The 14,253-nt window shown below is 57.8% G+C and overlaps 1 protein-coding gene across 1 annotated transcript in view; it reads left to right on the forward strand.

The window, feature by feature from the left end:
* Positions 1–12,862, forward strand: part of ZAN (zonadhesin) — a 33,384-nt gene extending 20,522 nt beyond the window's left edge. The window contains exons 30-49 of the mRNA XM_081822773.1: positions 449–708; positions 1,519–1,727; positions 1,975–2,119; positions 2,389–2,636; positions 2,742–2,906; positions 3,108–3,232; positions 3,615–3,910; positions 6,288–6,499; positions 7,006–7,147; positions 7,499–7,746; positions 8,201–8,330; positions 8,498–8,675; positions 8,975–9,166; positions 9,434–9,573; positions 10,031–10,230; positions 10,326–10,464; positions 10,765–10,905; positions 12,443–12,551; positions 12,645–12,688; positions 12,771–12,862. Coding sequence (XP_081678899.1) covers positions 449–708; positions 1,519–1,727; positions 1,975–2,119; positions 2,389–2,636; positions 2,742–2,906; positions 3,108–3,232; positions 3,615–3,910; positions 6,288–6,499; positions 7,006–7,147; positions 7,499–7,746; positions 8,201–8,330; positions 8,498–8,675; positions 8,975–9,166; positions 9,434–9,573; positions 10,031–10,230; positions 10,326–10,464; positions 10,765–10,905; positions 12,443–12,551; positions 12,645–12,688; positions 12,771–12,811 — 3,364 coding nt within the window. The 3' untranslated portion in view covers positions 12,812–12,862. The remainder of the gene's footprint in view (positions 1–448; positions 709–1,518; positions 1,728–1,974; positions 2,120–2,388; positions 2,637–2,741; positions 2,907–3,107; positions 3,233–3,614; positions 3,911–6,287; positions 6,500–7,005; positions 7,148–7,498; positions 7,747–8,200; positions 8,331–8,497; positions 8,676–8,974; positions 9,167–9,433; positions 9,574–10,030; positions 10,231–10,325; positions 10,465–10,764; positions 10,906–12,442; positions 12,552–12,644; positions 12,689–12,770) is intronic.
* Positions 12,863–14,253: the final 1,391 nt, after the last annotated feature.

Consider the following 14,253-nt stretch of genomic DNA (forward strand, 5'->3'; position numbering starts at 1 on the left):
AAAAAAAAAGATTTTTTTTTAAAGATTTTATTTATTTATTTGAGAGAGAGAGAAAGAGAGAGAGCACATGAGAGGGGGGAGGGTCAGAGGGAGAAGCAGACTCCCTGCCGAGCAGGGAGCCCGATGCGGGACTCGATCCAGGGACTCCAGGATCATGACCTGAGCCGAAGGCAGTCACTTAACCAACTGAGCCACCCAGGCGCCCCTAATTACGGGTTTTTTAAATTTTTATTTATTTATTTTGAGAGAAAGTGCGAGCAAGGGGAGGAACAGAGGGGTAGAGAGGGAGGGGAGAGAATCTCAAGGAGACTCTGCACGCTGAGCGCAGGGCCTGACGCAGGGCTCGATCTCGCAACCCTGAGATCATGCTCTGAGCCAAAACCAAGAGTCGAGTGCTTAACTGACTGAGCCCCCCAAGCACGCCAATAATTACTGGGTTTTGATTGAACTGGATGTTGAATTCACCCCCAAGGAGTCAGGTGGTTCTTTTCCTTTCCAAGCCGACGCTCGGTACATTGTTTCATCCTCCAGGACCCTTCTCCCAGTGCCACGGGGTGGTGCCCCCCCAGTCCAGCTTCGCCAGCTGTGTGTATGGCCAATGCGGGACCACGGGTGACTCCCTGACCCTGTGCCGCTCCCTGCAGGCCTATGCATCCTTGTGCGCGCACGCCGGCCAGGCCCTCACCTGGCGAAATAGCAGCTTCTGCCGTGAGTGACCCGACCACCTGCTCCCAAAGCCGCCAGATCCCTCTCTCTTCCTCTCCTTCAAGTCTCCTTCTCCGCTCTCCTTTCACAGCCTGGCCCTCAGCCCCACAGGGAACCCTCCTCCCTTGACCTCTTTCCAGTCTCTCCAAGGCCAACCCCCCTTCTCAACTTGTCTGCTAGCCCTGGGAGCCTCCTCCATCTGACTCCCTCCTCGCCAAGACATTCCACCCCCATTTGGTTTCTACCTCCTTCCCGTCTGACCTAGGCCAGCGCTGTTCCCTTCCTTTCTTACTCTCTTTTCCAGAAACTCTTTTTTTTTTTAATTGTGGTAAAATATACATAACACAAAATTTCCCATCTTAATGATTTTTAAGTATCCAGTTCTGCGGTATAAAGTACGTTCACACTGCTGTTCACCTGGGACCACTACCCGTTTCTAGAACTTTTTCATCTTCCAAACTGAAACTCTGCACCCATGAAACACGAACCCCCCGTTCTCCCCTCCCCGGCCCCCGGCAACCACCGTTCTGCTGTGTGTCTATGAATTGGACAACTCCAGGGACCTCACATAAGAGAAATCATAGAGTATTTCTCGTTTGGTGAGCCGCTTGTCTCACCTAGCATGTCTTCAAGGTTCATCCATGTTGGAGCGTGGGCCAGAGTATCTTTTTTTAAGGCTGAAAATTATTCCACTGTATGCATGGGCCTCGTTTTGTGTACCCATTCCTCTGATGAACATTCTCGGGAACTCTCGAAGCCCCGAGGCCCGGGAGCTGGAAATCACTGCTCTTCCTCACCCTGGTTTCTTCTTAGCTCTGAAGTGCCCCCCCGGCAGCAGCTACAGCCCCTGTGCCAACCCCTGCCCGCTCACCTGCCTCAGCCTGAACACCCCAAAAGACTGCCCAGCAGGGCTGCCCTGCACGGAAGGCTGTGAGTGCCAGAAAGGCCACATCCTGAGCGGAACCTCCTGTGTGCCCTTCAGCCAGTGTGGCTGTACCCACCAGGACGGTTCCTACCACCCGGTGAGGGGCTAGACCGCAGCGCCCCATGTCTGAGGGCAGGAGGGCTCAGAGCCTGTGAAGGGGTAGTGGGGGAGGCGGGGAGGCCCGTGTAGGGGGCTGAGCAGCCAGTCCAGAAGCCAAAAGGTTGAGGAAGGCTAGGGATGGAGACAAGGAGTCAAGGGCAGCGAGCCCGGGGGCGGGGGCGCTGGTGGGGGGGGGTTCCGTCCATCTCCGGCTTCTTGGCTCTGCTGATGCCCCCGTCCCACAGGTCGGGGAGAGCTGGTACACAGACAACACGTGTTCCAGGCTCTGCACCTGTTCCGCGAGCAGCAACATCTCCTGCCGCCAGAGCACCTGCAAGCCGGGCCGGCTGTGCTGGCCCCTGGACGGCCTGCTGCGCTGCCGCCAAGCGGGTAGGAGGCCCTTGAAGTCACCGCGCCTGCTCTCCCCGACTCCCCCTCCCGGTCTCCCGCCACCTGGAGCGCTCCGGCCCCCCTCCGTGCTGTCCCAAAGAGCTGGTGGGGAACGATGACCCCCGTGCCATCAAGAAGGGCTCCTCCTCGGGTTCCCTCGTGGTTCTCCCGGCCATGAGCTTTGACGGGACAGTAATCCCCACTCGGCCTGCAAGCCTCATCCTGGTGGGGGCCGGACAGCTCTTCAGCCACGCTTGCCTCTCTGCCAGGCATGGGAGTATGCCGTACCTCGGACCGCTCCCCATACGTGACGTTCGATGGCACTCGCCATACCATCCGGGACACCTGCACTTACGTTCTGGTGAAAGCGTGCCATTCCACCATGGACCTGCCTTTCTTCAAGATCAGTGGCAAGCACGGGAAGCCGAGAGGCCGCTCCCCTGCTTTCTACCTCCGCCGGGTCAATATCGACATCTCGGACACCCGGGTCACCTTGGGGAAGGACCACCACGTGCTGGTGAGCTGGGCGGCGGTGTGGGTGGGGAAGGGAGGACCCCAGCCCCGCTCTGGGGAGGGGGCTCCGGTCCTTCTTCCCGCTCACCTGCCCTGCCCGCCTCTGTAGATCAACGGCACACAGGTCACTCTTCCCTCGACCACCCAGATCCGGGGGGTCAGAATCATAGCCAGCGGCATCTACACCGTACTCAATGTTAACATCGGGCTGCAGGTCAAGTTTGACGGCAAGGGCTTCTTAGAGGTCCAGCTCCCTACAGCCTATTACCAAAAGGTGGGGGAAACCCCTAGCTCTTCTCCAGGGGAGTCCGCCTCCAGAGGGCGCTGAGCCCTCTCCAGACCCAAGTGGTCATTCCCCCGAAAGGAGGAGGGCCGGGAGGGCGCCTTTTGCTTAGGAGCGAAAATGCGGGCACCCGGGAGAAAGACTCTTCTGCCTGCCCCCCGCCGCTGAGAGCCCCTTCACCTGCCCCCCCAGGTCTGCGGCTTGTGTGGGAACTTCAATGATGAGGAAGAGGATGAGCTCATGATGCCCAGTGATGAACTAGCCCAGAATGACACTGAATTGGTGGACAGTTGGCAAGATAGGGCGAATGACCCAAAGTAATTGTCCCCAAAGCCTCTACATCTTCATAGGAACGCGAGTTGGGATCCCAGACTATATGGCAGGGGATAGGAGGACCAGAGCGTTCCTGTATGTGTGTACCTTGACAGAGGATGGTCTCTGGGTCCCGGGAACCTACCTGGGGGGCCTCTGGGTCCCGGGACCTACCTGGGGAAACATGAAAGTCTTCCCTTTTTTGGCTTCAAAATGTGGGAGGGGACTGAGGCTGCAGGGAACGTGGCCAGGTCTCAGACCAGCTACCTGGTGAAGACAAGCCTGGTGGGGTGGGCGGGGGCGGTCTTCTGAGTCACTTGGGAGTGCCAAGTCATTTTCATAGGTGGGGGCAGTGGCCGTCCCTCTGATGATCCTTTTCTCCTGCAGATGCCGACCAGATGACCAGAAGGTCCAAACAGAAACGCAGGAGAAGCCGAATAAAAACTGCAGGAAGGCTGACCTAGCCAGAGCCCAGGAACGGTGCCAGACGGCCTTTCAGGCTCCAGCCTGGGCTAAGTGTGCCAGCCACATGGTCCTCAGGCCCTTCCTGCTCAGCTGTACCAACAACCTCTGTCAGTTTGGAGGCCTGAACCGTGCCCTCTGTGAATCTTTGGAAAGCTTCGGGGCCGCCTGCCGGGCCCAGGGGCTCAAGCCCCCGATCTGGAGAAACAGCAGCTTCTGCCGTGAGTGTCCCCTATGGTCACCGCAGGCCCTCCCACACCTCGTTTCTGTCTCTGTACCCCTTAAAGCTCCCTGTCCTCCTTTCCCCTTGTTCCTGACCTATGCCTGGCCTCGTTGTTCTGACGTGGCTCGTTCACAATACGCTGTCAGCCAGGGCCCCTTCCCCCGGGACAACACAGACGGCTTCTCATCTGCTTCTTCACCAGCGCCGTTTTCCCAAAGGAAATGTGACTGTTACTCCCCTGCATGGCTCCTGCCTGCAAGGTTAAGTCCAAGCTCCTTTCGGAGACAGCTGAGACCCTGCCGGCTGTCCTGGCCTGTCCTCTCTCGACCCTTTCCCTGTGTGCCGGCCCACCCCCTGCACCAGATTACCCCGTTCCCCCCCTACGCACACACAGGCCTTGCTTTTCCACACCCCTCCCTGCCTCTATCCATGCTGCTCCCTGCACTTGGAAAGTTCTTTCTTCTCGGCTCCTGGCAGACACCTGGGCGTCCTTCTGTAGCTCTTAAAACATTTTTTTTTTTTCAAATTAGAATTCACATACCATGATATTCACCACTTTAAAAGTATATACAATTCACTGTTTTGTAGGATCTTTACAAGGTTCTGCAACCAACACGTTATGTAATTCCAGAACCTTTTAAACTTTAAGACAGTGGTTAACGTGTTTTTAGTGTGTGATGCATTCACATGGTTCAGGAACTTTTTTATTTTGTTTTGTTTTTTAAAGATTTTACTTATTTCACAGAGAGAGACACAGCGAGAGAGGGAACACAAGCAGGGGGAGTGGGAGAGAGAGAAGCAGGCTTTTCCCGCTGAACAGGGAGCCCGACGTGGGGCTCGATCCCAGAACCCCGAGATCATGACCTGAGCCAAAGGCAGATGCTTAACGACTGAGCCACCCAGGCGCCCTAAAGATTTTATTTTTAAGTTATCTCTACACCTATCATGGGGCTCGAACTTAGAACCCGGAGACCAAGAGTCACATGCTCCCCCGACTGAGCCTGCCAGGTGTCCCTCGTTTGTCATAATTTAACTAGTCTCCTTTGGTGAGCTTTCTAGTTGTTTCCAATTGTTATTGCAAACAGTGCTGCAGTGGATAGCCTTCCACAGTTATGATTTCGTATGCACACGTCTGTCTGTAGGATAAATTCCTGGATGAGGACGGTGTGCATTCGTTCTTCTGAGCAATGTTGCCAGTTGGCTTTCCATAGGGGGCTTGCCACAGAAGCACACGAGAGAGTGCCTGATTCCCCACAGCCTCGCCGACACAGAGCATTGTCACACCTTCGGATTTTTGCCAGTCGGATATGTGAAAAGTACAAAGAGTCTTAATTTGCATTTCTCCTGTTATGAGTGAGGTGATGCATTGTTTCATATGTTTGGGAGTTGTCCGATCTCCTTTGCTGTGAGCTCTGTCTCTGTTCCCCTTCACCATTTTTTCCACCGGCTGCTTGGAATTATCAAACTATCTTATGGAGGTCCTTTATCTATCGCAGATAGTGATAGATTTTTTTTTTAAGAGTTTATTTATTTATTTGACAGAGAGACAGCGAGAGAGGGAACACAAGCAGGGGGAGTGGGAGAGGGAGAAGCAGGCTTCCCGCAGAGCAGGGAGCCCGATACGGGGCTAGATCCCAGGACCCTGGGATCATGACCTGAGCCGAAGGCAGACACCCAACGACTGAGCCAACCAGGCACCCCTTCTGGCAGACACCTGGGTGTCTTAAATGACCAGTCTCTTCTCCCACTGACCGAGATGCCATGATTTATCCTATACTGAGTTCCCATCCGTATTTGGGTCCCTGTGTGGGCTTCCTCTCCCCTCCGTTGCTCCATCTGTCTTCACTTACCAGTAACCCAGTGTTGTGATTGTTGAGAGTTTCATGTCTGGTAGGGACATTCACTGTTCACTACTCACTGCTCTTTTCTTTCTTTCTTTCTTTTTTTTTTTAGCGTTTTCCTGGCTTTTCTGGTTTGTTCATATCTTCCTCTCCACTTTAATATTTTCTCGCCCTACTAAAAACCCAAACAAAATCCTGCCGGTGTATTTTATTGGGATCATCTGAAACGAATATGCTAACTAAGGGACAACTGACTTCTTTATGTTGCAGACTCTTGCTATCCGTGAGCATTTCCATGTGATCACAGGTACTTCGCTTAAAGGGTTTTATTGAACTCCAGCAGCTCTGCTCTGTGAGCCTGTCACCCACGCACGCCTGTCCCACACTCACTGACCATACATATCGAGGGTGCTGTGGCTGCTGGCTGACCTCGGTCTCCCACACTGGACTGGGAGGGCCATTCTTACTCCTTTCTTTCCTTGGGGCCTGGCCCGGAACCCACGCTCAGTAACCGTTTCCCCCCTCCTCCCCCAGCTCTGGAATGTCCTGCCCACAGCAGCTACTCAACCTGCCTTCCCTCCTGCCCACCTTCCTGCTTGGACCTGACGGGCCAGTGCAGTGGCCCCAAAGTCCCCTCCACCTGCAAGGAGGGCTGCCTTTGTCGGCCCGGCTACATGCTCAGCGGGCAACGGTGTGTGCCCAGGACTCAGTGTGGTTGCACGGACGACTACGGCAGCTCCTTCCCCGTGAGTGGGGACAGGAAATAGGGGTGGGGACACCTCGAGGTTGGCGTTTTCTCCTTCCCTGTGGCTCTGTCAGCCTGGGGCACCTGTGTCTCTGTGGCTGGCCCTGGGGGATGCAGGCTGGGGACCGGGCGGGGTGCTGTCTGGCCAGGCCTGGGCTGGGGGTGCGTGGTGGTTTGGGGTTTCCTGAGGGATCCACGTAACTGGGATGGGGCATGGCATAGTGGAAGGAGCGTGGCCTTGGCTCGAATCCTGTGGGTACCACTCCCGAGTCTGTTACCTCAGTTTTGTCATCTGTAAGATGGGTACTTCCTGAACAACGTATGTGAGACGCCAAACGCGATGCCTCTAGGAGGTGGTACAGGGACATCAGGGCGCAGGTGTCCCGTAACTGCCTCCGGCCTGGGCCAACGAAGCCTTTCAGACCGTGGGCCTAGGCTGACCGGGCGGGAGGAAGAGGAACCGGCCTTTCCCTCCTCACTCCCTGGTTCTCCCCGTGGCTTCTCTAGGACGGTAAGACCTGGATCTCCATTCGCTGCAGGAGGAGCTGTGCCTGCACCGCAGGAACCGTTCACTGCCAGCCCTTCAGGTGCCCCCCTGGCTCCCATTGCGAGCCCCAGCCCGGGGGAACTGGCAACTGCGAAATTAACAGTAAGAGGGCTCATCGGGGAGGCAGAGCAAGAGGCGGGACAAGAGGGGCTCAGGCTGGGCCGGTCTGGAGACGGAAGGGGCCCCAGCTCGGGCGCGGGGTGGGCCTGGGGCCTCATTCGGGCTCTCACCAGCTCTGTGGCCGAGTCTGGGACTCACTCTCTTAAGTGCAGAAAGAGGGGATAGAACCCGGTTTGTAATTGGGGCTGGGAAAGAGAGAAGGTTGAAGATCAAGGAGCCAGGGAGCCCAGGGCTAAGAGAGAGGGCGACCAGAGACATCAGGGCCGTAGAGGGATTCGGGGGGGTTGTTATATCCGGGCAGGGTCCCTTCTCAGGGTCGGCCCTTCTTGGCAGAGTCCGAACAATGCTCCATTTACGGGGACCCCCATTACCGTACATTTGATGGCCTCAGCTACCTCTTCCGGGGCCGCATGACCTACACTCTGATAAAGACCACTGGTGTGCTCCCGGCTGGGGTGGTGCCTCTGGTCGTGGAGGGGCGCAACAAAGTGTATTCGTCCTGGAGCCCCATCTACCTGCACGAGATCATCGTGATCATCTATGGCTACACAGTCCAGCTCAAGGCTCATCTGGAGCTGGTGGTAAGAACCAGGCCAGGCCAGGAGGGGCTGGGGAGGCCACTGAACACAGGTGAAGCCGGGAAGTTCCTGGCCCAGGCTGCCTCGTCATCGAGGTCATCGAGGTCAGAATCGGTGTCACACTCACGTCGTGGGGAGAGGCAGCGGAGAGCGGTTGGATGGAGCAAAAGGTTGGAGAGAGACAGGGAGAGAGAGGGAGGGAGAGAACATAGGGTGCAAAGGGGGAGCCAGGCTGAGTAGTATGGGGGGCGTCCTCTCTGTCAAGTGTTTTGCAAGGAAGAGGCTATGGCTGCAAAGGGTGTAAACCTCGGGGAGGCCTTTGCCACGCGGGGCAGCAAAGCCTACGGGGGTACCTCGTTCCATGGAATGACGGCACCCAGATACCGGGCCGTGCGCAGAGGCAGCGGAGGGTCAGGTCGACCCCGGACTCTCTGCGGCTCCTGCCTGCCTTCTCCAGGTCAACAACCAGAAGATGGGCATCCCCTACAAGCCCAGCGACCGTCTGCAGGTTGCCCTGCGGGGCCATCGCCTGTATCTGATCACTGACTTCGAGATGGTTGTCACCTTCGATGGAGGCAAAAACGCAGGTACCTGAGAGTGGGGAGGGGAGAGCAGAGGGGGCGTTTCTGGGCCAGGGGGCCAGCCACGGTGAGGAGCCCTGAGTGGGTCCAGGGCCCCGAGCGCCAGGGGAGCAGCCAGGAGGGGTGGAGAGGAGGTGGGGAGCCTCACTTCTGGGCACCCCTTCCTCCTGCAGTGATCACGCTGCCCAACCAGTATAAGGGGCTCGTGCGCGGCCTGTGCGGGAATTTTGACGGGGACAAGAGGAATGACTTTATGCTGCCCAACGGCACCGTCACCCAGAACCTCGTGGGCTTCAGCAACAGCTGGGAGGTACAGAGGATCAAGGCAGGTGACCTCGCCCGCTTCTCAAGGTGAGAGGGCTGGGGCTCGGAGCAGGGAGGCCTGGCGCCTGGGGAGGCGAGTAGCAGCCCGGTCTCTGTCCACGCCCGCTCACCCCGTACCCTCAGCAGAGGAGGACTCCCGAGGGCGAGAGCCCAGACAGATGTGTCGGATCTTCTCATCCTGCCATTGCCTCTCAGACCGACTGCGGGGGCACCGGCCCTCTGGGCCCCAGGTGTTGCCTCGTGCCTCCCCACCCCTCCTCCCCAGTTCTTCCCAAGGTCACGATCCTCAGGGGCCTCACCTGGCCCCCTCTTGCTCTCTGCCCCAGGGCCATACAAGAGGAGGAGGAGGAGGAGGAGGAGGAAGAGGAGGAGGAGGAGGAGTCAGGCTTCCCTGTGTCGGAATGCAGCCCAGAGCAGCTGGAGCTCATCCACAGCACCCCGGCGTGCGGGGTGCTGGCGGACCCCCAGGGCCCCTTTGCTGCCTGTCACCAGACCGTGGCCCCGGAGCCCTTCCAGGAGTGAGTCCAGGGTCCAGGCCCCACGGGAGTGGCCTTCCTCCGGGTCCTGCTGCCAGTTCTGGGATCCGAGCTCTGTATGGCTCACTTCTTCCTCTTTGCGGCTTCAGTTCCTTGTGATACCCCGCCCTCCAGGTGCTCACACTCATACACACGCACGCACACCCTGCCTGATGTCTTTGGGCTGGGGCTTCCAGGTCCTCTTCTGCAGGGCTGGGTCTCCCTGCCTCCCCCCCTCTGACGGCCCCCTGACCGCTCTGCTGCCCGCAGGCACTGTGTGCTGGGTCTGTGCGCCGCCCGCAGCCCCAGAGCGCGAGAGGAGTTGCGCTGCCAGGTGTTCAGTGGGTACGCCATCATCTGCCAGGAGGCGGGCGCCACCCCGACCAGCTGGCGGGACCGCACCCGCTGTGGTGAGGCTCTGACCTTCCCCAGCAGCTGCTCCCCGACCCGCTTGGCCATTTTTGCCCTCTGCTCGGCTCTGAGCCCCCACCCTTGCCCGCCTTGGGCTTCCCGCCTTGCCCTTGACTCCTCGACTCCCCTACGCCCGGCGTCAGCGTGCTCCCCAGCCAGCCTCCCTCTCTGCCCCGCCCAGCAAGCCACGCCGCACCCCTGTCAGCCCATCCCGCTCCTTCTCCTTCTTGCCAGTCAGTGCCCAGCTTTCTCCTCCGCTTCCTTAGCACGCTTTAATGTCAGACCCGAAGGCAACCGAGGCCGGCCCACTCTTCCGGCCTCCGGGGCCTCTTCCAAGCCCTGTGTTCTGGTGGGTGACCTTGTTCCCCCACCACCTGCCAGCCCCACGGTCCCCATACCTGCTGGCCCCGCCCCCGCCCGGCCACCCGCTCACGCTCACTCCGACTTTCCCGTCAGCCTTGGCGTGTCCGGCCAACACCGTCTACCAGAGCTGTATGACACCCTGCCCGGCCTCCTGTGCCCACCCGACGGCCCCTAGGGACTGCGAGGGCCCCTGCGTGGAGGGCTGTGCCAGCCTCCCGGGCTACGTCTACAGTGGGGCCCGGAGCCTCCCCCTGGCCCACTGTGGCTGCACCGACCACGGCGTCTACTACCAGGTCCGCGCTGGGAGGGGGAGGCCCTGCGGGGGCAGGAGAGCCCGAGGAGCGGGGAAAGCCAGACCGCCTCCTCCCGGCCCTTCTCCCCTCTCCAGCGGGGTGACAGCTTTGTGACGGAGGACTGCTCCCAGCGCTGCATCTGTGCCCGCTCAGGGGTGCCGGTGTGTGAGCCCCTCAGCTGCCGTGCTGGGGAGATCTGCACCCTGGGGAACCTCACTCGTGGCTGCTTCCGAGGTGAGCCTAGACCTCCCCGGGGCTTCAAGCTGCCCCCGTATGTGGGGTGGGGGTGCTGGGTGGAGGATCATCCCTCCCGGTCCTGTGCCTGAGACCCTCCCGCTCGCCGTCACAAGTCGGGCCGCTTAATCCCGCTCTTTCCTCCTTTCTCGGGAGGGGCCGAGGGACTGAACAGTTGCTCTCTGCCAGGCCCCGTGCTGAGCGTAAGCCAGTCTCCTGGCGTTAGCTCTCTATGACCTCCCCTCTCCCTGGCTGAGGGCATCCTCCTAGAACTTTCCATAACCCCATTTATCCTCACAGAAAGCCCATGTCTACAGAACCCCTGTCAGAATGATGGGCGGTGCCGGGAGCAGGGAACCCACTTCACCTGTGAGTGCGAACTTGGTTATGGGGGACAGCTCTGCACGGAGCCTCGCGATGTGCCACCCCCTGGAAAGCCCGGTGAGAACTCCTTCCCAGGCCCTGTACCCTCGCAGCCCCTTCCCTACCGCCGGCTGCTCTAGTATTATTCCATAGATATAATATTATCGTTTTTTGTTTTTTTTTTTTTAAAGATTTTATTTATTTGTTTGACAGAGAGATAGAGAGCACAAGTAGGCAGAGAGGCAGGCAAAGGGGGAGGGAGAAGCAGGCTCTCCGCTGAGCAGGGAGCCCGATGTGGGACTCGATCCCAGGACCCTGGGATCATGACCTGAGCCGAAGGCAGACGCTTAACCGACTGAGCCACCCAGGTGCCCCTAATATTATCGTTTAATAGATATCTGTTATAGATCTCTAACAGATAGCAAATTATTAATATAATGTGTATTCTATAAAACATAATGATCTAATATGAGCCCTAGAGATTAGCAGAACGAGGGCTCTCAAAGAATCTGAGTCCCTGTGCCCATCCGCTACCGACATGCAGTGGCCCCCGCTAATCTGTGGTCCGAGACCCCCCATCCAGGGGGATGCCTGGGACCACAGACGGTACCGAATCCTGTGTTTCTTCCTACATGTACATACTAATGGTGAAGTTTTATTCATAAATTAGGCACAGTAAGAGATTAACAACAACAAAATAGAACAATTATAACAATATACTGTAGTCAAAGTTATGTGACCGTGGTTTGTCTCTCAAACTGTCGGGTTGTACTGTACTCATCCTTCTTGTGATGCTGGGCAATGATAAGGTGCCTAAGGGAGGGGATGAGGTGAGGGGAATGATGTAGGCCGTGTGAGGTCGCCTTAGGCTGCTATTGATCTTCTGATGCTACGTCAGAAGGAGGACCATCTGCTTTTGGACCGCAGGTGACTGTGGGTGGCTGAAACTGTGGAAAACCAAGCCCTCCATGGGGGGGGAACTGGCCATAGTCTGGGATCCTCTCTCTGAAGCCTCGCTCCTTTCTCTGGTCTTGCCTCACCCCGCTCTTATTTGCCCATCTTGTGTCCCTCCTGAGCCTCTCCAGTACCTCTCCCCATCCCAAACTAGACTTCCCTTGAGCCTCTGGGCCAGTAGTTCTCACCGACTTTATCTCCCCTCAGATCGGGCCAGGGTGGGGAAGGGGTGGCTTTTTCAACCTGTTCATTTTAGGACTCCTCCCCACCCGCCCCGAGATTTGGATTAGGTAGGTCTGGAGTAGGCCCAGACATCTGCATTTTTACCAAGCTCCCAGGTGACTGAGGGAAGTGATTCCAAGGCTGCTCTTTGAGAAGCACTGGCCAAGATGGTACCCCCTAGATGGTACTCTAGGGAGCAGCGGGATGAACATCCCCCTTAACAAGGCTGATGGGAGTTGTGTGTCCAGAGACTCAAAGGGATCCTAGGGGTATGGTGCCAAGGCCCTGCAGCAACAGCCTTCTGGAGGGAGGCCTAGCCACACCCAGCGAGTTAAGGGACGCTATCCTTGCTGGGTGGCAGTTTAGGACCCAAAGGGAGTGTCTCCTCCCCCCATGCCTTCCTGACCTGTGTCCCTACGTTCTGTCCCCTGCACCCCAGAAGCATCCAACTTTGTGGCCGTCCTGTTGGGGATGCTTGTGCTTGTGCTGGTCCTAGTGCCCACCGTGACCAGAGAATGTGTTTCCAGGAAGAGGAAGAGGAGGAGGAGGTGAGTTCTGGGAAAGGGGAAGAGCAGGGGTGGGTGGGGATGAGTCAGCAGGGGAGCGGACACCTACCCTCCTCTGTTCCCCACAACCCCCAGGGAGAAAACGCAGAGCCAGAACAGAGACAGGCTGGCAGACGCTGGTGAGAACCATTCCCACCCCAGAACCTTGGCGACCGGGAGCTGAGTCCGCCTCTGATACAGGTTTTCTCCCTTACTCCTCAGATTTTCTTCCGGAGCATGCCGTTCAAGTCCCTCAGTTTTGAGTTGTCCTCAAAAAAGGAGAGAGAAAATAAAATTTATTTTTGAAATGTGAATTTCCACATGATTGTGGTGGAGGAAGGGTCTGTGAGGTGGGTCTTGGGGGGGGCGGTGAAATAGGAGGGGGGGACACAGGTGTGCAGGCGGTGGGGGGAGGCTAGGGCTGGGTGCCCTGCAAAACGTCCAGAGGGGAGGGGGACTGGAGGTGGGACGGAGGTCTGGCTGTTCTTTGGACAAAGCCGTTTGGGGGTGGGGCGTCCAGCCCTCTGGCTTCTGGGGAACAGGAGAAAAGACTGCACTGTCCATCTTCACAGGAATCCAGGGCTCGTGGAAGGTGGTCCTAAGGACTCTGACATTTCTAACGATGAGATTAATCACTGGGTGCAGGCTAAGCATGGGGAATGTGGCTTTTTCCAAAGGGCCAACCTCCTGTGACCCTCGGTGGTGGTGGTGGGGGGACCTCCACCTTCTGCACCTGTCCATTTCCCAAAAGGGCCTAGGGGTTACTATGGCAACTGAGGTGGGGTCTGGGGGCCCAGGAGTTCAGAGCCCCATCTTAGCAGGAGTGGCTGGCTCACCTCAGCCTGAGGCCAAAGGGCAAATTCTGACCCCTCCCCCAGAGTCCCGTGCCTTCCATCAGGCAGGTCCCTGCTTGGGGGTGGGGGCTGGGACATCCTGTTTGGGTCCCAAGAAGGAAAGAAGGCCACCAGCTGGGATGGGAATGGTCAGGATGGAAGACCCCAAGGGACAGGGGGGTGCCCAAGCAGGCAGGACACTGGGTCCTATGCTGATTCTCTGAGATGACCCTAGCAGCCACCTACGTGTAAGGAATTAAGATCCCAGCTGGGTGGGGAAGGGCCCCGGGGAGGGAGGGATGGCCCCCCACCAGGCTAGCCGTAGGGAGCAGCTCCCACTCTGGAGCTGGGCATGGCAGGAGCGCTCAGGGGATTCCATGAGCTGCTGATGCTTTAGCCTGGGCATGGTGAGGCTCCCTGCTGCACACCTGCCCCCCCCAGCTCCCTTCACCTCATCTTTGCCCTTTTGCCGGTTATTCATTTATGCCCTGTCCTCTTGACCTCAGCTCCTCCCCTCAACAACTAAGGTCACCTTATCTAGCCCGGATGTCTGGTTGGCAGGGGAAAGGGGTGGCCTGGGTGGGCATCCTCCGGATAGACCTCCTCCTCCAGAATCCAGACCCCCTCCATCTGTGGCAGGATAGAGTCCCTCCCAGACCCCTCAGGTGTACAAAACATGGGTGATGGGTCATCAAGGGAGGGGACAGAGGATTCCAGAGTATTAGGGACTCTGGTAGGTAGGAACTTGTAGACAGGATCACCACCCAAGGTTCCCTGGGCTGGGAAGGGCAGAAGCTGTTATTTTGAGTCCTGCACAGACCCCAGCACAACAGGGTGCAACTGAGGCAGAAACAACAAGGCTGCCCCAGGTA

This window comes from Leptonychotes weddellii, chromosome 5 (genome assembly GCF_054177405.1).
Source record: "Leptonychotes weddellii isolate Sample4059 chromosome 5, ASM5417740v2, whole genome shotgun sequence".
NCBI classification, from domain to species: Eukaryota; Metazoa; Chordata; class Mammalia; order Carnivora; family Phocidae; genus Leptonychotes; species Leptonychotes weddellii.